The 23,944-nt window shown below is 37.3% G+C and overlaps 1 protein-coding gene across 6 annotated transcripts in view; it reads right to left on the bottom strand.

The window, feature by feature from the left end:
* Nucleotides 1–23,944, bottom strand: part of FAM13A (family with sequence similarity 13 member A) — a 366,926-nt gene that overhangs the window by 337,129 nt on the left and 5,853 nt on the right. For 2 of the 6 annotated variants that reach the window (XM_013058040.2, XM_013058041.2), the window contains exon 1: nucleotides 2,694–2,921. The exons of 1 other annotated variant lie outside the window; for it this stretch is intronic. In XM_013058040.2, coding sequence (XP_012913494.1) covers nucleotides 2,694–2,798 — 105 coding nt within the window. In that variant the 5' untranslated portion in view covers nucleotides 2,799–2,921. Of the gene's footprint in view, nucleotides 1–2,693; nucleotides 2,923–23,944 lie in introns of those variants that run through there. 3 more of the 6 variants (XM_045079366.1, XM_045079368.1, XM_045079367.1) reach the window with 2 other exon arrangements.

Genomic DNA, 23,944 nt, shown 5'->3' with positions numbered 1-23,944 from the left:
GCCCCTCTTTCTCCAGCCATTAGAATATGCCAGCTCCCACTCTCAACCCACCTGCCTCAAAACACGCAGAAGCCACGTTAGACAGAATAGCAGGAGGCGCAAGAGGTCTGGAAGACTCAAGACTTTCCTGAGATCTTGAATCATCTCACCTAAGTGACCTTTAAAACTAGAAGAGAGTAAGGCAATATTAACTGGCAGGCATCGTTTTCATTTCCCTGGATGTGGTTTATTGAAGAAAAAATAGATGTTAATAGTGAAGAAGGTACAACTTCTTCATAAATATGAATAGTAATACAAATAAAATTTTGAGCCCAGTGTGGTTTTACTAGCAGCACTAGTAATATGGAAGAGATAAAAGGAATGAGGAAGAAAAAGGTGGTTAGTCAAGGAACACAGAAATGGAATGTCTTTGAAATAAGTCTGCCCCATGTCAACATATAGATGCATGCGTGCACACACTACAAATATCTGACACTCTTTTTGTCTAAAGAACAACTATTTCTCATGGTGAACACACACACACTGGAATATTACTCAGATGTCAAAAAATTAAAGCTTGACCTTTGCAACAATGTGGACAGAGCTAGAGCATACTATACTAAATGAAATAAGTCAAGCAGAGAAAGACAAGTATAGTATTTCACTCATATGTGGAACATAAGAAATAGCACAGAGGATCATAGGGGCAGGGAGGGAAAAACAAGACAAAATCAGAGAGGGAGACAAACCATAAGAGACTCTTAACTCTAGGAAATAAATTGAGGGTTGCTGGAGGGAGGAGGGGTAGAGGATGAGGAAATTGGGTGATGGGCATTAAGGAGGGCACATGATGCAACGAGCACTGGGTGTTCTATGCAACTGATGAGTCACTGAACTCTACCCCTGATACTGATAAGACACCATATGTTAATTAATTGAATTTAAATAAAATAAAATTCTTAAACAACAACAACAATAATTATCTTCAGTAGCAGGATACCTGAACAGTTGCTAACATAAATGTCTAGGTAAAGAAGTCCCAAACTAAAAACAAGTATACTAGCCCCTATGTTTTATTTGATTAATTCTCACTTTTCTGCCAGAAACATTAAAAATTTGTTCTCCAATAGCTGTGTTTTTCCAGAAACACTACACTAAATGAAAACAAACATTTGCTCCTAAGAACTGGGATAGAGCACAAAGCCTAACTAACCTAAAGTTTAAGAATGGGAAAGATCGAGAACTCCTCTCGGTCTAGTGCTCCTCTACTACAGTGAATAATCTTTTAAATTGTATGATTTTTGTATCCACCTTAATGAAATTTTGTGTATACTCTGGATTAAAATAAGGAAAAACATAGAGTTTCCTACATGGGTCTGCCTGCATTTCAGTCAAGGTAGAGATCAATGCATGCAGGCCAAGAAATAAGGATTCCTCACAGGCAAGAAATAAGGATCTAATCAGAGATGACTGCAAATCTCCTAACAAATACGTCGCCCTGCTGCCTCACATGCCACACATTTCCAGTCCTGAAGTGTTTTATAAGACTGGGAAGATAACCACATAGAAACCTGGATGCTCCAAGCCTCAGGACTAAAAGGACCAGAGACACCCAGACAAGGACACAGGGTACCGAAAAGTTCCAGGCGCATAAGTGAGGGAGTTTTACCAAGAAAATTCAGTCTGTGGGACTGATATACAATCTGGTGATCATTTGGGGCATATGTGTAAAAAATTGCCCAGATATTTCTATATAAATATTAGGATGCCATCCAAAGCTACAATAAATTGCAGCCATTTCTGAAACTTAAAGGAGGGGGAGGGAAGAGGTCGAACCTAATGTAATGATACAAAAGTGAGTGGTTAAGTTGATAATAAAGAATAAGATACTTCTCACGTAGCTCATTTAGAGACAAATAACAATGCTCTCTTGGAATACAACACCAGCTTGAAATATAAGTATGCTAAATATACACACATTTTCTACACACTGAATAAAAATTTAAACCCCAGCATTCTGTGATATGTATGATTCACAATACCTGGCCACTTGCAAAAAGTTATATATAAGCAGCAACAGAACAGCTTTTGAAATCCATTAATTCAGCCTTAGAAGTATACACATTTTCCCCTGGATCTTACATCGGTGTTAGTTACTGATGCTTCTACATTGTAACGACCAGAAATTTTTACAGTCAGTTAAGGATTCACAAACGGGTACCAAACAAGCTCTTTCCCGGTCCCTTTCAGCAACCATGCTGAAACAGAAACTCTAGCATTACTAACTGAAAACAAAAATGTGACTAGAAAAAGGTCATACACAAACTCAGAAGGCACAAATTAATGGTTCGTTTAATTCATTCTCCGGCTAGCCTCTAGATTTTTCCAGTAACTGCCATTAAACATTCCTGTTTTACACATTCCGAACAACAAAGTCTGAGATGCTGGAGAGTGCTCGACTTTTAAATCAGGCTGACTGAGCTGAGGAAACTCCCGCAGGCAGAGGCAGGCATCTCCCTTCATCTTTTTTGGAAAGGCAAGTCCAAAACGCTGTTAAATTCCTATCTATTCAAACGGGCATAAAGTAAGGAACCTTCCCCCACCTCCCAGAAAGTAAAGACAGAATCACGTAAACATCTCCTCAGAAGCAGGAGGGCAGCAGCCTCTCCTCAGCCCCGTGGGGTCCACAGAAGACAGGGGCAGGCTGTACTTACACAGATGGCGAGAGCGCCTGCCCCCATTCTCGCAGGAAGTGCCTGGTAGAAGTGATGAAGCCCAGAAGAGAGCATCAAAATGACAGCGGAATATGAAAATTCCATTCAGTAGAGAGGCTCTCATTTGAAAACAAGCTCCGGATCCGGAGGCCTCACGGCAAGCGAAGGGCAGCTCCTAACATTTTCGGAAGTGAGGTTTTGCTTCTCATTCGGCTGAACCCACATGGCTGGCAGGACAGCCTGGAGTTGAAACCTGATCCAGAGCGTCTAGTATTGGCAAGCCCAGGATGTCATGTGACATGGGCCTTAAGTTGCTGACATCTTTTTCTTAAACCTGACTTGCCAGATACCACACACAGGCTTTCTCTGTTCAGAAAAACGCCAATCACCTGCTGGCATTCTTTAACAGGATTTGGTGCAAAACGTGAAAATGCAAACTTGCTTCCTCCTGGCTACTCCTAAGAAAACCTCACATAGTCACACTCAGGTTGCAATCTGCAGGCACATTCCTCACTTTTCTGAGGCACTTTTCACTTCCCAGTGCCCCTTAGAAACCAGTGAAATTCTATCAAAATTTTCTTCCCTCCGCTTTTATTCTATCAGAATTGTTCTAAATGAAGATAATCATTTCATGTAGCTGCTACCACTTCTAATTACTTTTTAATTATCTTATTAACATAGAATGGTGATGAACATAAAACAACATGTTTCTAGACTTCCACAATTCAACCTGTGTGATTTATAGTCTGAAAAATAAGCCTCTAGTTGACCTTTCAATAATGTCCTACTTCCTATGCTGTGTCATTAAAAAATGGAAGACTTCACAATTTCCAAATATCTGAACTGATAGCTAAAATATCATTTTTATGTAAGCCAGAAGAAAACTATTTTTTTTAATCACCACTTTTTTAATCAAATCTTTTTTAGTGGCACATTTGAGAGAATGTTGGCTAACACTACATGAGGAGTTTCACTTTTCCCAATTCTAAAAGACTTAAATTGCCTCCAAAAATAAAACATAATAAAGTCATATCTTAAGGGGGTGGGGTGGGAAGACAAAGGAAGCCTGAAATCAGTTCTCCATTTAATATTTCGCTTCAAATCTAGTATACTTTGTATATGTCTAGTCAACCAAGAGTACCACCCAGAGCAAAGCCAAGATAGAAAATTGTGATAAGCGGGACACCTGGGTGGCTCAGTGGGTTAAAGTCACTGCCTTCGGCTCAGGTCATGATCCCAGGGTCCTGGGATCAACCCCTGCATCGGGCTCTCTGCTCAGTGGGGAGCCTGTTTCCTCCTCTCTCTGCCTACTTGTGATCTGTCTGTCAAATAAATAAATAAAAATCTTAAAAAAAAAAAAAGAAAAAGAAAGAAAATTGTGATAAGCAAGCTATAGGACATGACAAAGTACATTTTACTTCTATGCATGCATATAGAACACTGTAAACATTACCTCCGCAAAGGCAGAACAACACAATCCCATACAATGGAATGGGAGTAGGGGAATGGACTTCTCCACTGAAAAATAAAACTTTTTTTTCTATACCACCTAATCTAGATTTTATCATTTCTATGTACTCACTAGAAAACTAGTCTAACTGCTAAAGAAAATTATAAAACTTTTTCTAATACATTAAAAATGTGTCTCCTTTTTATGTTTATATAAGTATTATCAAGTGAAAAATAAAAATAAAAGCCTGAAGGTTAGGTCACCTAGAGGCTCATCACCCAACATTACCCAATCAACATTTATTACCTATGCTGGGTCAGGCACTCTGCTATAGAAAATACAATGATAAAAAAAGACCTAGGACCTTCTCTCATGGATCATCCAATGGGAGAAGGGAGGAATGAAAACAAGTAAATAAAGCTTTTTTTGTTGTTTTTTTTTATTTGACAGAGATCACAAGTAGGCAAGTAGAAATCGAGTTTTTTTCTTTCTTTCACAGTCTGTCTAGTTTTATTCCATTTCCATAATATTTGAATAACTATATCTTTATAATTTACTTAAATAGCTGATAAAGATAGCCCTCTCTCATCTTTTTCAAAATTTTATTGCTCCTTTCCAATCTTTCATGATGGATTTCAAAACCATTCAGTAATGTTAGATCATGTTAGAGTATCAAAATATTATATTCATATTATTATTATTTCTAACACATTTAAACATCTTATTTCTGTTTTAGATAATACTACACAATGATGACAAAAAATCTAATCCTAATTTTCATGAATTCTAACGTACTATTATAAGGTAAAATTAGTACCATGACAAGTTTTTATCCTTATTCTTGGTAATGACTACATTTCACTGCAGAAAAAAAAAAAAACCTAAATAGGCCATTTAACAAAAGGCACTAAAAGACCTTCTTCACATCAAACAATGTTTCTCCATGAAATGTATCTGAAAATAGAATCTCAAATATTTGAGATGCAAGTGATAGTAGAGTCCAATTCCAAAAAGTTCTCTGAGCAGGCAAATATATATATTCCTAAGTATTCATTTACAAGAGTCTTAAGATACATAAGCCACAAACAAAAGATTTGCTGATCTAAAATATGAGCTGTGTTTCCCCACCCCCCAAGAACGAATAAAGGAATTGTAGAAAGTACTTTTCAGAACAGTTCACTCTGGAGGGCTAGTTCCATGACTACTCCCAGAAATGCAGAATACCAGGTCAGGACAAAGGATGTCCTATTTTCAAGATCGTGGGCTCCCTGGAGGAAGAAGTCAAGGGGACTTCACAACTGACGGTCAAGCCCACAGAACACTGTCATTCAAATGATCCTCTAACCTGGGGAAGGGTGATAAAGGAAGCTAAAAAAGGCCAGGTTATCCTGTAGCCTCCAAAAATCTGAAAATACTTCAAAGTCAAGCTCTCTGATGTTAACTGGCAGAGGTATCAGTTTTCAAAAGACAGGATCTCTTCAGCTGAAGTAGCACTAACAGTTGTCAGAAGAACAGCAGTAGTCAGCAGATATAGTACTGCAGGCCATTAAGCAAGAGACTAGCAAGTATCATGGGGTGTGGTGCTTGTGGCATTGACAGCATCCCCACCTGATGCCCACTGGAAATGGGACATTGGAGGCTTTTCACCCTGAACTCTGTCTATACTCCAGCTTTACTTCTATCTCAGCTATATCTCCAGTAGTATCCTACCCGGACCGTAATCAATGTCATCCAACCACATAGGAAATCAGAAGTCACTTAGTTAACTATTTATTATTGATGTACTCTCTCTTGACAGAGAAGTTCAGATATTTTGGTTTTGATTCCTTAGCAGTATAAAACAAGAATACTTGTTCTAGGTCAGGAGTCAGCAAACTATAATCTACAAGCCTCATGTGGCCACCACAGGTCCAATCCAGCTACTCCAGACCATCTCTAGTGGCACCCATCTGTTTACATATGGATGGCTACTTTGGTACTATAGTAGCCAAGGTTAGGAAATGGAACAGAGACTGAAATGATGGCCCTCAAGGCCTAAAACATTTACCATCTGACTACTTACAGAAAAAGTTTGCTGACCCTTGCTCTGGGGTATTCTGTAACATTACTGGGCATGAGAATCCTCATGGAGCCATAGAAAGAATATCCTATGGGCTTTGGTTCCTTGAAAAACAACAGGAAGTAGGTCTTTCTTGGGTTTATTAGTCTACTTTGTTATGACTGCTCCGTTACCTGACCTTGGGGCTATTTTTACCTTCTAATTATTTTCTGAAGGATTTTCCAAAAAGAGGTCCAATTCATAATCTGATGCTCATATTTCTTTTCTGAAATCTAGATGTATTCTCATCCCATTTAAGGGAAAAAAATTACCATCCTCCCAGGAAAAGATTGATTGTTTGGCAGCCATGGTAACAAATAGCCAACATAATTTATTTTTAACCTGTTCAATCAATCAGCAACTTGCCTCAGTAAACCAAGTGGTTTTGCAAGCCAACTGACCAGTAACAACCCAATCAAGAAATGGCTCACTCTAGTAAGCAGGACTTCAAATGTCAACCAATCAGAAATCGTCGCATCGAGTAACCACTCTTCTTCCAATGATGTCACACTCCTGAAAACCCACCCGTCCTAACTCCCCACTTTTCAAAAACCCTATGTAGTTATCATCAGTCTGCTCTGCTCAAAAAGACCAGCAGAGCTTTCCCCCACTATGATAGTCAATAAATTTACCTTTGTCTTTTTGTCAGGTACACAATGCTGGTCTCCTCATTCTTTGACATGCCTCTAGCTTAGACATCCCAATTCCAGGGGTCATTATTTAAGCCCCACTGTTTGACCTGCATCTATTACTACCTCACTAACTTGCTTAATGTCCCTTTATCCAGCCCTACTTATGGCCCAACCTTAACTCTTGGCATGTCTCTTGGCTAAGGTTAGACTGCTGGATACCATTCCCTAACCTTCTTTGGAAGCCAAAGCAAGTCCACTTTGCCAGTGTCCACGGAAGGAGAGATTCAGACCCTGGGCTGTGAGAAGTGAGCAAGAGTGCTAATGGGAATGGGATGGTCCATTCCTCAGGCCTGGGAGACAAGACAAGAGCACTGTTTTCTTTTGAAAACAATTTATTTTTCCATTACATTTCCTAAAACCATATTTTTACTTCTAAACTTCAAAAGCACTTAATGTACAATGTGCATCTATTACCATTCTACTAATTATGGCTAAGACAAGATATAAAGAATGGTGTATTACTTGAGCTACAAAGTATATGGAGAAAAAATTTTAGGACACAATTTGCAAATCTTGAGAAGGTATTCTGTTTGGCCATTTTATCTCCCTGCTTAATGATCTGAAATACCATGTACCTAGGTGGGAATTACCATTACTAGGAATAAAAATCAACACAAACACTTTAATACCCATTGTTCTTTACTCTGCCTGTTCCACAGTTTATGATTACCTCATGGCCCCCGAAGGCACTTGAATCTTAATCCTTCAATTAGTAAATACAATACACAAAACTGTATAATCAAATTTGAAATGGATTTGATGACAGGAAAAAATGTGATGGAAGGAAGAGACTGGAACTGGAGCTTCAGGCACTAGGTGTTGAGGTGACTTCTACAGGTCATTGATGAGGACGGCAGGGGAAGGAGAGAGCATTCTAATGTGGGTCTATGTGGTGCACAAAAAGATATCAGCATGAAAAGTAAGGGACTTTAAACAGAAGAATAAGAAATCTTAGCAGAATCCCAAATAGTAAGAACCTCCGTGGGTTCTTAAGTAGAAAATAGCTTGACAAAAGTAGTGCCAGGTTAATCAGAGGTCTGACTAAAATATACTAGAATAAAAAGGAAACTTCATGTAAATAAATGGACCCTGTTAACAAATGCCCAGCTGAGAGGGAAATATCTTGAATTTAAACACTGAAAGATAAATCACAAACTTTGTAAGAAAGAACTTGTAAGACTGAGAATTGACTTTATATAAGAGGCAAAAGAGGTGTCATGTAGTCAAGAAAAGCACGAAGGAGGATTCTAATGTTTGATTTCCAAGACAATGAAATACTGCCTAATACATAGGGTATCTTAAACTCTAGTCTGCCTGGCAAAGTTCCAATTTATGGTTGCTGATTCAGTTGCAATTATGAGTAGCATCCCCTTTCAGTGTTTCTGGAAAAGCTGAGGCTAAGGGAGGTAACAGCAAAGGGCGAGACCAGGGCATTAGAAGGACTCCCTCCTGCCAGCATCCTAAGAAGATAGTAATCAAGACTTCCATTTTTATATGTGGAATCTTAAAATACAGAAAGAAGAAAAGAATGCCAGTCGTGTAGAGAATAATATCATAGAGTCTAATTAGAGTCCTAGAAGGAGATTAGAGAATGGACTAAAAAAAAATGTTTTTGAAACTAAGCTGAAAATTTTCAATTGATAATAAACATTAACCCTCAGCTCTACAACATTTAGAAGGATAAAGAAAACCACACATATTTTTGACAGTGCTAACCATGAGAGTTAAAGGAAAAAAACCTTAAAAGTAAATCAGAGAAAGATATTTTGCCTTTGATGGAACAAGAGGAATGACAACTTGGTTCTCATAGGAAATACTGGAGACCAGAAAATAATGGACTGATATATATGAATTATTTTTGAAGGGGGTGGGAGAAGGCAAAGAAACTCTTACAAAACTAAAATGACATATCCCCAGAGAAAATATTCTTAAAAAAAAATGAAGGTGAAATAAAAACATTTTGAGATAGATGAAAGCTGAGTGAATTTGTCATCAGTCAATTCACACTGTGAGAAATGCTAAAAGGCATTTTTGGGTGAAGGGAAGGGATACCAGATGGAAAAGCTGGATCTACTAAGAGGAATCAGAAATGCTGTAAGTGGTAAATATGTGGAGGCAGGTTTGATTTTGAGCAGATGCTGTGGGTGTCTTATATGATTTGCTGTGATTTGCTGTCACTGGCAACCAGGGACAGCTCAAAGATGGCTCTTGGGTGCCGTGAAGAGATGCTGGGCAGCCTCGTCTTCAAGCTTAAGCATCTCCTAAAGAAGCTATATGAGATTGTGGGAGATGAAACGATGAACTTCCAGTCCTCATCACTTCAGATTTCCTTGGGGGATGAAGGCATGGTCAGTGATCCTTGGATTTTGTATTGTTCTCTCATCTGAGGTTTAAGTTTTCACTCATTCATATCAACCCTATAAAGAAGAAAAGGCCACGTGTACAATTTACCAAGCTGTCTGAAATGTAAAATTCTTAAAATTTAACTACCTTGGAGAAAGTAGGATAGATATCCTAGAACCATCCTTAAGAGGTAACAGTCTTCATGAGGAGTGATCAAGAGTGGCAAGAAGGGAGGCAATGGGTAAAAAGTTAAATGGATCCAATTCTGTACTTGAGGGTGAAATACATTTTAGAGAAAAAGAGCTAGCAGAACAAAAAAATCTAAATATTCAGACCGAGATTAATTGAACTTCAACTTTATAAAAAGGACAATGCCACGAGAACACTAACCAAAGTCCATGACATCCCTAGGGACTTTTCTAAATATCACTCCCAACAGATGGCATTTCGATATGATCCTTCACTAAAAAGTCTCTCTCTTCATTGCAAAGATCTTTTCACTGCTGGCCCTGTGCGTTTTCACCTTGACAACAAGGCTTCATTCCTCTACCTCTAACTCCAACACAAGGTCCTATGGGCCAGTTTATGAGATGAGGACCAGAGAAGGCTTACGCTGACCATCTCAAAATATTCCACCAGGAGATATTCTGGGCCACCACATCCTATAAAGGAAGCTTTACAGAAATATCCATTTTCGGTTTTATAAGTTTTATTTGAAGATCTTAAAAAATGGTTTAAAAGAATCACTGTCTCAGTTTAGAATATTTATTATATAGTTACCCTACTAACAGAAGGAACTGATTAGCCAGACAACAGAACATGTTTGAATAGGAAGTTGCATTTGATTTCAGGAGGACTCCAGAAATCAGTCACACAGTGGGAGGAAATTTCAGTAGCAAGTATACATTAAGAGCCTTTTCATAAATATCTCAAAGGCTGCTTCAGCCTTCCTTGGCTTCTTTAATCATCATAGCCTATTTATTCTATCTCCGAAAAATTTTTCAAGCCAATTTCCTCTCAATTCTTCCAGCCATTTTTTTTAATTAAAGAATTTTTAAATGTTGTGCCTCATCAGCATTCCTTTGGTTCAACTACACTACTAACTACACTTATGAAGCAGATTTGATTATGTTACTTTCCTGCTCATTTCTTTCTCTTTAGGTCTAAAGGCTCCTTATATTACCTTCAAGGGATCTGTGATGATCCAAGTAATTATATCTGAATTTTGAGTGTATACACATGGAATTGAGCATCTATTTTCATATTTTTAAACTTTTTTTAAAGAATAAACGCTGCTGGCTTATAGATTAAGTTCCAAACTCCTTAGCATGGCTTTCAGAGTGTTTCAAAATCAAATTCCATACCATTTTTATCCCCATTACATACCTTAAATTCTAGCCTTTCTGTTGTGGTGGGCTGGATAATACCCCCTACCCCCCGCAAAAGATGTCCACTTCCCAGTTCCCAAAACTTGTAAATACATCACTTTGCATGACAAATGAGATCTTGCAGGTATATTTAAGTTACAGATTTTTTTTTTTTTTTTAGGATTTTATTTATTTATTTGACAGACAGAGATCACAAGTAGGCAGAGAGGCAGGCAGAGAAAGAGGAGAAAGCAGGCTCCCCACTGAGCAGAGACCTGAGCCGAAGGCAGAGGTTTTTAACCCACTGAGCCACCCAGGCGCCCCTAAATTACAGATCTTGAGATGGGAAGATTATCCTGGATTCTCTGGGCTCAATCTAATCATATGGGTTCCTGATTTCAGATTTCTGATCTCTAGAACAGTAAGAAAATAATGTTGTGCTGCTGGAAGCCACTAAGTTTCTGGTAATTTGTTATAGCACCAATAGGAAACAAATACATTGTTGTTCTTTAAATTAAGGTGAACACTGTCTCACTTCAGAACTTTTGTTTATGATCTTGTATTTGCCAGAAATTTCTTTGCAATTTTTTTTTTTCAATGCCCAACACCAATGCCACTAGCATTCCTGACTATCACTGCTTCTCTGTACGGACATATGGCTGGTTTAAACCACTAGTAAAATATTTACACATGGGATTGTTATAGTTTGCAAATCTACCTTTCTTGATTGAAATCTTTTGAGGACAGAGTAATATCTTATGGTATTTCCTCCCAAGCCCCACAACAAATATTTGTACAACTAATGCATTAAAATGTGTGGTGATAAATCTTTGGTTGTCACTGGAAGCACTTTAGGACTCACTTCCAAGTCAGGATAAGAAATAGGGATCCCATGAGTATCATCAGAAAAAAAATTGAAAATGTGTGAGCATAAACATGATTTGTAAGGGATTTGAAATTTTTTTTTTAAGATTTATTTATTTGACAGAGAGAGATCACAAGCAGGCAAGAGGCAGGCAGAGAGAGAGGAAGGGAAGCAGACTCCCTGCTGAGCAGATAGCCAGATGTGGGACTCGACCCCAGGACTCTGAGATCATGACCTGAGCAGAAGGCAGCAGCCCAACCCACTGAGCCACCCAGGCGCCCCTGTAAGGGATTTTAGAAGAAAAAAAAATCCAGAGATCTGAAAAAGAATGAAAAATAATAGTGTGAAAAAACAGATGAAAGTAGTCAAAAGGTACAAACCTGCATTTCTAAGATGACTAAGTCTTGCATATGTAGTGTTCAGCATAGTGACTATAGTTAATGCTGTCCTTATATTTGAAAGCTACTGAGTAGATCCCAAAAGTTATCATCACAAGAAAGAAAAATCTGTATGTACAGGGATGTGAGATGATGGATGTTAACTAAACTTACTGTGGTGGTCCTTTAGCAATATATTTATTACCAAATGTTGTACATCTCAAATTTATAGTTATATGTCCATTTTATCTTAATAAAATGGAAGAAAAATGATATAAATATTTTTAATCCTATAAGAAAATTGAATTACAACCTATAATTACATTAATATAAAAATGTGTAAGAAGGAATAAGCTGGAGTATAGTACTCATGGAAAGATAGGTTTGTAGCCCTTAATATTTGAGTTCATTTTCAACATTTTTTTTACCAAAAAGATTCCACTAAATTTTTTCAAATCCTTCCTCAGAATAAAGATTAAGTTGAAATTCTTGAGGAAATTACTTTTGACTTTTGACTTTTTAAAATAAAATTCCACTCTTAAAATAATCATGTATAACTTATGGCTGGCATAGCCCTGACCCACTACAAGACTAATAAATAATACAGTTTATATTTTTTAAAATCCAGAAATTAAAAAAAACCCTTTTGTTATATATAAAACATTATTATAATTCATATATGTATGGAAAAAATAAGAAAATATTCCTATTAACTGAGTAACTATTCCCAGAATTAGAATTAAAAGATGTTTAACCTCATGAAGGGAGTGTAGGAAGAATTTACTAATAACTGTTTATTGCCAAAAGCTTTCACATATGTTCTCATTTAGTTATGACAATTCCACAGCAACCTATTATTTATGTTTGTCAAATGAGACTGAGGCTCAAGGGAGGTTCAGACTTACAAAGCCAATAATGGGCAAAGCTGGGTTTCAAACCTATGCTGAGACTTAGGTTTTCACAAATGCATTAAGTTAAGAAAGGTAAATCCCTGTTTGGAATGCACCTGGTTTCCAATTGTGAATAGGCTAAGGGCAATGACATGAACATCACTGCCAATTACAAGGTATAAATAGCAAACCAATATTCCAACTGAGAAAAATATTAGAACAAAAAGAGGTGCCTTTAGAGTTTTTTAAAAATACTATTAAAACACATGTATTTATATTATCTCATTTAATCGACATGAAAAAAAGCTAGGAGATAAAGGCTGACATCCCCATTTTACAACAACAACAAAAAAAACAATGGAAACTCAGAAACCAAACTACTTGCTCAATCACACAGCTGATAAAATGTACATACAGAATAGAAACTCAAGCCTTCACTTATTTACTCACTTAACAATCAAATATTTACTAAGACAATACCATGTGCCAATTACTATTGCAGACTATGTTTCTCTCCAGTGGATTATTTTTAATGGATATAACTTCAATTCCTGGAAGCCCTTAAACTCATATGAGTTATAATATGCTAGGCTGTCATGGGTCATGAACTATTAGGAAAGATGGAGGGTTGCTGCTATAGGACTGCTGTGCATTCATGTGGCAGTCAACTGTTTAATAATATCTCACATGACTATAGCTGTAATAGTTTATTATTTATAGACAAAAATTGGTGTTATATCTCTATTTTATATATAAAAATGTCCTTCTTCATTGAACTATAGCAAAACTCCTACTGATCAAACACTTAACTACTGCAACCGGAGATAAATCAATTTCCTAATCATTGACATCAAAAAGCCTCAAACTAGGGAGGCTGAAAAGATGGCAGAATGAGAGAACCCCAAGCTGATCTCATCTTATAGATACAAAAAGATAACACTTACATCAGTATAAATAACCTAGAAAATGACCTGAAGACTGGCAGAACAAACTCCACAGCTAAAAGCAGAGAAGAGGCCACATCAAAGAGTGTTGAGAGAGTGAAGACACAGTAGGAAGTGAAATAGATCAGGGCTGTTGGGGGCTGGGAGGTGAAGGGGTACAGAGGCATGGAGAAGGGCAAGAAACATGCTATCAAATCGAGGAGGCTGCACAGGGAAAATGAATCCCCATGACTTTTGGCTCCGAAAGCCAGGGGGACCCAATTTTGTGAGTTCTTCCAACCAGCAGGACTTAATTCCTGGAATTTAAAAAAAATCAGCAGCTTGGTTCTGGGAAAGCTGGAATGGCAAAAGGAAGCCAAGTCCCTGCCCTTAAAGAGACAGCACCACAAAGAGCCCTCTGATGATACAGCATAGAAGCAGCAGTTTGAAAAATGCCTGGGGCATATGGGAGAAAGAGCTCTTTACTCATTTCAGAGCATGTTCTAAAGGGGCAAGACTCCACCAAGAACAAAGATGTTGGCAGGTACCAATTCCCTCTTCTGCCCCTCAGCATAAACACACAGTGTTGACATTCACTACTTACCTTGCTTACATCAGCCCTGCTCCCTCACACTTCAGTAGATCAGCCATTTCCAGTCACACTTGCCACAGTCCTATTGCCATGGGTCCCCACAACCCAGAAGACCAGATCAAACTTTGCCAATACCATGTCTCCTGATGAGCATGCTTTATGAAGTGTTGGTCCAGGTGATAGTGGTATGGCAACAGACCCTGCAGAACCCCACTGCACACCGTGCTAAAACTGCACCTGCCCCTCCACCCCACACCCAGCCCTGGAGCTGGTGGCAGCCAGTGTCATTTCACAAGCAGACTGACACACACATTTTAAAAACCATGCACTGGGGCCAGGAACCAAACACTGTCACAAGAGGCAAAAAGAGACTCTGCAGAAGAGTACAGGGCACATGCAACACACACACAGGAGACACTCCCTGAAATGACAGGTTCTGGGTAGCAGGGAACTCTGCACTGCACGGCACTATAGGACCTCTTCTTCATTAAGCCATTACTTTCAAAAGCAGGAAGCATAATTGACATTCCTAACACACAGAAACCGAGCTAGACAAAATGAGGAGACAAAGGAATATGTCTCAAATGAAAGACCAGGACAAAATCACAGAAAGAGACCTAAGTGAAATGGAGATAACTAATACGTCAGAGAATTTAAAGTAATGATCATAAAGATACTCACTATACTTGAGAAAAGAGTGGAGGACATTAGTGAGACCCTTAACAAAGAGATACCAAAAGAACCAGTCACAGGTGAAGAATACAATAAATGAAATTAAAAATACAAAAGATGAAATAAGTAGCAGGCTACAAGAAGCAAAAGAATGAATCAGTAACCTAGAGGACAGTAATGAAATGTAAACAAACTGAGCAGGTGAGAGGAAAAAAAAGTTATGCAAAATGAGAACAGACTTAGGGAACTCAGTGATTCCATCAAGTATGATGACATTCACATTATAGGGATCCTAGAAGAATAAGAGAGGGAAAGGGTCAGAAAATTGGGAGAAATAATAGCTGAAAACTTTCCTAATTTGGGGAAGGAAACAGATTTCCAGATCCAGGATGCACAAACAGTCCCTAACAAAATCAACCCCAGGAGGTCCACACCAAGACACATAGTAATTAAAATGGCAAACAGTAGTGATAAAAAGATAATTTTAAAAGTAGCAAGAAAAAATAAGGTAATTCCATACAAGGAAACCCCTATAAGGCGATCAGAAGATGTTTCAGCAGAAACTTTGCAAGCCAGAAGAGAGAAGCATGATATAGTCAAAGTGCCAAAAGAGAAAAATGTGCAGCCAAGAATAATCTACCTAGCAATGCTAATATTAAGAACAAAAGGAAAGAAAAAGAGCTTCTCAGACAAATGAAAGCTAAAGGAGCTCATGACCACTAAATCAGCCCTCTACAAAAGGAGGACTCTGAGTGGAAAGACCATGAGTATGAGAAGTGGGAAACACAAAAGCAGTAAAAATAAATATATCTATAAAAATCAAAGGACTCACAAAATAAATGGGTGTAAAATATTACACCACGTACCTAAAATGTGGGGTGGAAAGGAGTAAAGAATAGGCTCAAAATTAACTCAATATACACTATTATATGCAGAAGATGTTAAACACAAACCTAATTGTAACAAGTCAAAAACCAGTAATAGATATGCAAAAAATAAAGAGAAAGGAATCAAGTATATCACCAATGAAAGTCAATGAACTATCAAAGAGTAAGTGAAGAAAAGATCAGAGAAAAACGAAAAAAACCACGAAACAAGTAACAAAATGGCAACAAACACGTATCTATCAATAATTTCCTTGAATGAAAGTGGATAAAATGTTCAATCAAAAGACACAGAGTGATGGAATGGATAAAAAAGCAAGATCCAGGGGCGCCTGGGTGGCTCAGTGGGTTAAACCTCTCCCTTCAGCTCAGGTCATGATCTTAGGGTCCTGGGATTAAGCCCCGCATCGGGCTCTCTGCTCAGCATGGAGCCTGCTTCCCCCTCTCTGTGCCTGCCTCTCTGCCTGTCAAATAAATAAATAAAATCTTTAAAAAAAAATAAAAAATTTAAAAAATTTTTTTAAAAAGCAAGATCCATCTATATGCTGCCTACAAGAGATTCATTTCAAATCTAATGACACCTGTAGATTCAAAGTGAGGGGATGGAGAAATATTTATCATGCAAATGGATGACAAAAGAAAGCCAGGATAACAATACTTATATCAGACAAAACAGACTTTAAAACAAAGACTGTCCAAGAGACAAAGAATGACACTACATATGCATAAAGGAGACAATCCAATAAGAAGATAACAATTATAAATACTTATGCACCCAACAAGAGAGCACTCAAGTATATAAAGTAGTTAATAAAAACATAAAGGAACTATCTGTTAGTAACACAATAGTAGGGGACTTTAACATACATGGACAGATCATCTAAACAGAAAATCAACAAGGAAACAACATCTTTGAATTACACATTCGATGATACATTAGGAATATTCCACCCTAAAACACTAGAATACACATTCTTTTCAAGTGCACATATTCTCCAGAATAGATCACATATTGGGCCATAAAACAAGTCTCAACAAATTTTAAACAATTTAAAATTTGGGGTTTGCAGCAAAACTGTCCTATGAGTTTATAGCAATACAGGCCTATCTCAACAAGCAAGGAAAATCTCAAACCTAACCTTTCACCTAAAGGAGCTAGAAAAAGAACAACAAACAACCCCCCCCCCCCAAAAAAAAAACCCGTGCAGAGGGAAGGAATAATAAAGATTAGGGCAGAAATAAATGACAGAGAAACTAAAACAAACAAACAAACCAAAAAAACCCCAAAACCAATAGAACAGACCAATGAAACAGAGAGCTGGTTCTTTGAAAAGATCAACAAAATTGATAAAACTTTAACCACACCCATCCAGAGAGAGAGAGAAAGATAGAGAGGGACAGAGATGGATAGATAGAGAGAGGACTCACATAATTACAATTGAAAGAGGAGAAATAAAAACGGGCACCAGGGGCACCTGTGTGGCTCAGTGGGTTAAGCCTCTGCCTTCAGCTCAGGTCATGACCTCAGGGTCCTGGGATCAAGGCCACATCAGGCTCTCTGCTCAGTGGGGAGCCTGCTTCCCCACCCCCCTGCCTACCTGTGATCTCTCTATGTCAAATAAATAAATAAAATCTTAAAAAAAAACCCACACAAAAATGGGCACCATAGAAATACAAACAATTTTTAGAGAATATCATGAAAATTTATATACCAACAAATTGGACAACCTAGAAAAAACAGATCAATTTCTAGAAACATACAGCCTACCAAAACAGAAGCAGGAAGAAATAAAAATTTCACCTGATTATTAGTAAAGAAACTGAATCAGTAATCAAGCTCCCAACAAACAAAAGCCTAGGACCACATGGCTTCATAGACAAATTCTATGAAACATTTAAAGAAGAGTTGATACCTATTCTTCTCATACTATTTCACAAAATGGAAGAGGAAGGAAAATTTCCAAATTTATTGTATGAGGCCAATGTTATCCTAATACCAAAACCTGGTGAAGACACCACAAAAAAGAAATACAAGCCAATCTGAAGAACACAGAGGCAAAAATCCTCCACAAAATATTAGCAAACTGAATCCAGCAATACAAAAAAAAAAAAAAAAAAAAATTCAACATGATCAAGTGTGATGTATTCCTAGGATGCAAGAGTGGTTCAGCATTCACAAATCAATCAACATGATACATCACAACCACAAGAGAAAGGATAAAAACTGTAAGATTGTTTCAATAGATGCAGAAAGACATCTGACAAAGTACAACATTGAATCATGGTTAAAAACTCGCAGCAAAGTATGTTTAAAGGGAACATACATCAACATAATAAAGACCTTACATGATAAACCCACAGCTAACATCTTACTCAATGGGGAATACCTGAAAGCTTTTCTACTTTTATTCAACATTGTATTGGAAGTCCTACCTGGACCAATCAGACAACAACAACAAAAAATAAATGGCATTCAAATTGAAGATGAAAAGAAGTAAAACTTTTACTATTTGCAGATTACATGATATTATACACAGAAATGCCTATCTCCAAAGACTCCAGCAAAAAAAACTGTTACAGTTGATACATAAATTCAGTGAAGTTGCAGGATACAAAAGTCAAGGTACAGAAATCTGTTGCAATGCCATACACTACTAGTGAAGAAACAGAAAGTGAAATTAAGAAAACAATCCCATTTACAACTGCACCAAAAAAGAATAAAATATTTAGGAATAAACTTAACCAAAGAGATGAAAGGCCTGTGCTCTGAAAACTATAAAACACTGATTAAAAAATAAAATTCAAGACAATGAAAAGAAATGGAAAGATGTTCCATGCTCATGGGTTGGAATATTGTTAAAATGTCTATAATACCCAAAGCAATTACAGATTTAATGCAGTGCCTATCAAAATACCAACAGTGTTTTTCACAGACCTAGAACAATCCTAAAAGTTGTATGACACCAAAAGACTCCAAATAGCCAAAGCAATTTCAAAAACAAAGAAGAAAAGAAAGAACAACAACAACAAAAAACACACAAAAAAACCAAAAAAACAAACAAAAAAAATCCTGGAGGAATCATAATCCAAACTTCAAGTCCTATTACAAAGCTGTAGTAATCAAAACAGTATGGTATTGACATGAAAACTGACACACAGATCAATGGAAGAGAACAGAAATCCCAGAAATAAATCCACAATAATATGGCCAATTAATATTCAACAAAGAAGGCCAGAATATACAATGGGGAAAAGACAGTCTCACCAACAAACAGTATTGGGAAAACTGGACAGCTATATGCAAAAGAAAGAAATGGGCCACTTTCTTACACCATACAGAAAAATAAATTCAAAATGAGTTGAGGACCTAAACATGAGTCCTGAAACCATAAAAATCCTAGAGAAGGGTATAAGCAGCAATTTCTCTGATGTCAGCTGTAGCAACATTTTTCTAGATATGTCTCCTGAGGCAAGGAAAACAAAAACAAAAATAAACTATTGGGACTGTATCAAAATAAAAAGCTTCTGCACAACAAATGAAACAACCAACAATTCTGAAAACCTACTGAATAGAAGATATTTGCGAATGACATATCCAATAAAGGGTTAATATCCAAAATATATAAAGAATGTATACTACTCAACACACAAAACCCCTAAATAATCCAATGAAAAAATGGGCAGAAGACATGAATAGACACTTCTGCAAAGATATATAGATGGTCAACAGACACATGAAAATATGTGCAACATCACTAATCTGGGAAATGCAAATCAAAACCACAATGTGATATCAGCTCACACCTGTCAGAATGGTTAAAATAAAAAACACAGGAAACAGCAAGTACTGATGAGGATTTGGAGACAAAGGAGCCCTGAGTGCACTGCTAATGTGAATCCAAATTGGTGTAGACATTGTGGAAAACAACACAGAAGGTCCTAAAAAAATTAAAAATAGAACTACCCTATGATCCAGTAATCATACTACCGGGTATTTACCAAAAGAATACAAAAACAGTAATTCGAAGGCATATATGCATCCCTATGTTTACTGCAGCATTATTTACAATAGCTGGAAGCATCTCAAGTGTCCATCAATAGATGGATAAAGAAAACATGTGGTGTGTGTGTATATATATATATACACACACACACAATATAGATATTATATACAATATATAGTGTATATATATATTATATATATAAAAATATTTTTCAGCCATAAAAAGAATGAAATCTTGCCATTTGCAACAATATGGACGGAGCTAGAGCATATAATGAAAAAGCAGAAGAACAGGGAAAGCTACCAAATACATTGTACAAAATCAGCAATACCCTGATAATACCAAAATCAGTCAAAAATACTACACACACACACACGCACACACACAACAGACCAATATCCCTGATAAACCTAGATGATACACACACACACCCCCCATATACATACACGCACACAGGAGTATTATGCAGCCGTAAAAAAGGATGAGATCTTGCCATATGTAATAACAAGGATGGACCTAAAGGGTATTATGCTAAATGAAATAAGTCAGACCTAGATAAATGCCCTAATGATTTAATTCATGTGTGGAATGTCTTAAATGAATCAAATGAATAAACAAAAAAACAGAATCAGATCTATATTACAGAGAACTGATGATTGCCAGATGGAAGGGGGGCAGAGGAATGGGCAAAATGGATGAAGGGAAGTGGGAGATACAGGCTTAAGATGGAATGATTAAGTCACTGGAATGAAAGGCCCACCACAGGAACACCATCAACAGTATTATAATATCATTGTGTGGTGACAGATGGCAGTTACCCTTGCAGTGCACATAACATACAGAGAGGCTGAATCACTATGCTGTGCATCTGGAACTAATGTAAAATTGTATGTCAACTATACTCAAATAAATGTTTAAAAACTCACCTAAAACCTTTCTCTTCTGTGACTGTAGCAATGACAAGCTAAAATCACCCATTGTTTAAAAAAAGAAAACCAACAACTTAGGAACAAAAAGTTCAGTGCAAAATTAACTCCTGTATTGTGTTAACAGAGATCTTTGTTAAATAAATCAGCCTGTTTCTTTTTAACAGTACTGGAAACAAACTGCCCATTGAAGTGAGAAATTTTAAAATTCCAGTCAGCTTCAAAATGATGGCTTAATAATCCCATAAGTTTCTTCTCAACAAGCAATCACGTAATTGTACATCAATTTCGGTACATGTTGATAGGGGACTTTCCAAATTGTTAGGTAGTTCCACTATTACATCCCCAAAGGAAAAGAACATAAGGGAGAGGGAAAAACAGAAATTTGTGAACACTACAAGTTAAGTTTAGAGAGAGAAGAGCTGGGGGGAAAGTATGTATATGTGGGTGTTGGTGGGTATGGATATATAGGTGTATTTATGTGTGTATACATATATATTCAAATTATTAACTCTAAAAATCTGCCCAAACCACAATATTTGTAATATGCTGTGATTTAGGATTAAAGCAAAGACCGAAAATGTGCATCTGTTTTGGGTTAAAGAAATAAGAACCCTGAGGTAGTTTTGTGAATCCCTTAGTAAGTACACCATAGTTAATTAAAAAAAATAAGTACAACCATAGATATATAATCCACCCTCATAAATGCTCTACAGTATCATTATATGTGTATGAATTAATCTGGCCTTTCCCACCACAGTTGTCTCTTAGCTAGCTATAACTCCTTTCAAAGCCTCCTTTCTTAGTTTAAGAGATGATAGGTATTTCCTTCTAATTAAAAGATGCAGGAAATAATAAAATTAAAGCTAGTATTAGTGCTTAGTGCAGAGTGTTAGGTACTCTGCAAAGTGATTTAAACACATTATTTCAGTTCATCCTTATTAACAAAACCACAATCAGTATGATTTTTACTCCCATTTTCCAAATGTGAAAGGTTTTATAAAACCAATAGGAGATTCCATTGCTGATAGGTGGCAGGAGTACGAACCAGACTGTTTCTGGAACCCAAAAAGTTTATCACTAAGATAAACTTTTATTTTATCACTTATTTATCACAGCTTATCACTAAGTATTGCCTATCTGGTCTCTTCATTTTATTGTTTACATGCTTCCAAAACAATGATTGAGATAACTGTAATATAAAAAGAGAGTTACCATTAAAACATTAAAAATTTTAAAATACAGTCAGTAATAAGAAAACGACAAGCACTAGGAAATCAAAATGAATTACCTATGGCAATTAAAGCACATTCTTAAGCTGACAGATTTGTGCAAGTCAGTGCTAAAATGGACATATTGAGTTCTTAAGTCAGAAAAAGCTAGTTCATCTGGAAGTCACATTTTTTTTTTCCTGACGTTAAAAATACTCGGAATTTATCATATGAATCCTTAAGTAAAAGGACAGTATCTTCCAAAGAGTATTTTCTTTTTTTAAATTTTTTAAATTTACATACAATGGATTATTAGCCTCAGGGGTGCAGGTCTGTGAATCTCCAGGTTTACACTTACCTTCCCCATTGTCCATAACCCAACCACTCTCTCCCTACTCCCCTCCCCCCAGCAACCGTCAGTTTGTTCTGTGAGATTAAGAGTCTCCTATGGCCAAACAGTATTTTCAAGATCAGTTGGGCTAAAAACACAAGATACTCCTCAGAAGTTTATTATGTCTCTCATCTAAGAAAGCCAGTGGAGGAAGAGTAAATTGGATTATTCAGCACTCAAAATTGTAACTCTATTATAATCAAGATAAAAACTGAGCTAAGGAACTGGATCAACATTTCTCCCCCCCAAAAATACATAAATATAAAAAATACATAAAAACATAAATATTAGGGGCGCCTGGGTGGCTCAGTGGGTTAAAGCCTCTGCCTTCGGCTCAGGTCATGATCCCAGGGTCCTGGGATCGAGCCCCGCATCGGGCTCTCTGCTCAGCAGGGAGCTTGCTTCCCTTCTTCTCTCTCTGCCTGCCTCTTTGCCTACTTGTGATTTCTATCTGTCAAATAAATAAATAAAATCTTTTTAAAAAGAACCATAAATAACAAATAAGCACAAAGTGACTCTTGAGTCAGTCATCAGAGAAATGCAAATCAAAACCACAATGCCATACCACTTCACACACACTAGGATGATGATAAATCAAAAAGATAATAACAAGTGTTGGTGAGGATGTGGAGAAATTGAAGACTGCTACAGTCTAAATGTTTATGTCCCTCCAAAATTCATATGTGGAAATCCTGATGCTCAGTGTGATGGCATTTGGAGGTGGAATCATGAGAATGGGACCCTTGTGAATGGAATTAGTGTGCTTATAAAAGAAACCCAGGGGCGCCTGGGTGGCTCAGTGGGTTAAAGCCTCTGCCTTTGACTCAGGTCATGATCCCAGGGTCCTGGGATAGAGCCCTGCATTGGGCTTTCTGCTCAGCAGGGAGCCTGCTTCCTCCTCTCTCTCTGCCTGCCTCTCTGCCTACTTGTGATCGCTGTCTGTTAAAAAAATAAATAAAATCTTTAAAAAAAAGAAACCCAGAGATCCCTTACCCTTCCCCCCATGTGGAAAGACGCAGAAAGAAGGAACCATTTCTGATCCAGGGAGTCCTAACTGGCCATCACACTGAATCCGCTGGCACCTTAACCTTGGACTTCCCAGCCTCCAAAACTGTGAGAAATAAATTTCTGTAGTTGATAAGCTACCCAGTCTGTGGTAGTTTGTTCTAGCAGTATGAATGAACTAAGACAGGGTACCCATACACTGTAAAGATGTCACCTGCTTTAGAAATAGCTCCTCAAAAGTTTAAACATAGGAGCACCTGGGTAGCTTGGTCAGATAAGCATTTGCTTTCAGCTCAGGTCATGATCCCAGGGTCCTGGGATCGAGTTCCATGTTGGGCTCCCTGCTCAGAGAGGAGCCTGTTTCTTCCCCCCTATGCTCAAGCTCTCCCTCTCTCTCAAATAAGTAATTTTAAAAAATCCTTTTAAAAAAGTTTAAATATATGACCCAGCAATCCTAATCTGTTATATATCTAAGAGAAATGAAAACATATATCCAAATGTCCGTATGGTTCCAATTTTAGTATATGTGCTGCCGAAGCGAGCACCCAAATGTCCGTATGT

This window comes from Mustela putorius, unplaced genomic scaffold (assembly GCF_011764305.1).
Source record: "Mustela putorius furo isolate JIRA1106 unplaced genomic scaffold, ASM1176430v1.1 tig00000382_pilon_pilon_pilon, whole genome shotgun sequence".
Lineage (NCBI taxonomy): Eukaryota > Metazoa > Chordata > Mammalia > Carnivora > Mustelidae > Mustela > Mustela putorius.
This window is presented reverse-complemented; position numbering and strand designations above follow the sequence as displayed.